Source organism: Austrofundulus limnaeus, unplaced genomic scaffold, assembly GCF_001266775.1.
Source record: "Austrofundulus limnaeus strain Quisiro unplaced genomic scaffold, Austrofundulus_limnaeus-1.0 Scaffold349, whole genome shotgun sequence".
Classification (NCBI taxonomy): domain Eukaryota; kingdom Metazoa; phylum Chordata; class Actinopteri; order Cyprinodontiformes; family Rivulidae; genus Austrofundulus; species Austrofundulus limnaeus.
Genome location: NW_013952751.1, coordinates 352,029 through 353,610, shown reverse-complemented (window position 1 = coordinate 353,610; position 1,582 = coordinate 352,029). Strand labels below are relative to the sequence as shown.

At 38.8% G+C, this 1,582-nt stretch overlaps 1 protein-coding gene across 9 annotated transcripts in view; it reads right to left on the bottom strand.

Moving 5' to 3' along the window:
* celf2 (cugbp, Elav-like family member 2) overlaps positions 1-1,582 on the bottom strand; it is a 288,250-nt gene that overhangs the window by 47,309 nt on the left and 239,359 nt on the right. For all 9 annotated transcript variants that reach the window (XM_014022917.1, XM_014022919.1, XM_014022918.1 and 6 more), the window contains one exon: positions 1,435-1,514. In XM_014022917.1, coding sequence (XP_013878371.1) covers positions 1,435-1,514 — 80 coding nt within the window. The remainder of the gene's footprint in view (positions 1-1,434; positions 1,515-1,582) is intronic.

Genomic DNA, 1,582 nt, shown 5'->3' with positions numbered 1-1,582 from the left:
AAACATAAACTAAATCTGCCACAATGCAGCTACTCACTAGAAACTCATCAGTGAGTAAAACTTAATTTGTTTTACTTTTAATAATATTTCTGTATTTATTACAGATTTAGTCAGTCATATAGTTCTTATCAGTGTTTAAAAGAGGACATGTTAAAACTCTGTTTAGTCAAAGTTAAACATGAAACATCAAAGTTCATTACAACTGGCCCTTCGAGGGCCACCATAACGCTCATGTGGCCCTCGGTGAAAATGAGTTTGACACCCCTGTTTTAAATCAATACTTTTACTTTTAATACTTAAGTACAACAAATAACAGATACTTTAATACTTTTACTCAAGTAATATTCCTTAAGGAGACTTTAACTTTTACCAAAGTAATTTTTTGGTAAGACACTTGTACTTTTACTCAAGTATCACTTTGTGGTACTTTATACAACACTGCTCAAAATAGGGCACACAAGAATTTTAATATTTCATTTGTGTGAAAATGGTGGATCACACCCAATTTGGAAGTTGGGAAAATCATCTAAGRAAACGACAGCTATCGACACAAAAGCCTTTTTTTGGTTGTTCCCTTTCAGAGTCTCACAGCACCCTCCTCTGTCACGCCAACACTGTAGATCCACKAACCTACTCAGTGGCCTCCTCTTTTCCACCCATCTGACACTTCAKAGTCAATTCTTTGTCCAGTAAATCCACTATCCCACAAATTAAACACTTCTAACTACCATCTTGTAAAACTTCCCTTTAACTCTGCCCATAACTGTTGTCTCCATCCAATCCACCTCTCTTATGTCATGATTGATTGGTTGACCCCTGATACTTAAACTCATCCACCTTCAAYAACTCTCCTTTTTATAGCTTCATTGTTACACCTCCTTCATCATTCACACACGTTCTTTCATTCTCTCCCAAATATTTCTCAACCTCATCGGACTCTCTTCCACCTGCTTTCTTCTCTCACGAAAGATCCCAATATCATCGGCAAACAGCATAATCCATGAAACTCCTGCCTCACGTTAACCTCTCTATGACTGTTGCAATCAAAAAGGGGCTGACCTTTGACGTAAACCCATCTTGTCCTTAATACTGGTGCAAAAAGTGAAATGACAAACTAACCTTTCATCATCCAAATAGCCTTTAGAAAACCCAACAGTGTAAAATGTGAGGTAGAGCTAGCGCTAAAGCCAGCAGTTTTGTAAATATTTTACAGCCCATAATGAAGAGACTAATGAACTTGTAATTAAATTAATGTGCCATATCTCCAACCATCTAACAAGTTAAAGATTTTACACCCGTGTAGAGGCATTCTGAATTATTGGACATGGAAATAGATCCAGCCTATTAAGGTATAAATCACGAGACAGCACATTTATAGAAAAAGAGGGAGCTAATGAGACAGMGAAAGCTGAAGAAAGGGCAAGAGTACCGTACCTCCATAGTCTGAGACTGGTGCATGGCTTTRATTGCATTCTGTGCCATGGCTCTGGTGGAAAATGTGACAAACGCACATCCTGTAAGGAAGGAGGAGGGAGGGGGGAAGGAGAGGATGGAAGGACAGTGGAAGGGAGGAGGGGAGGTG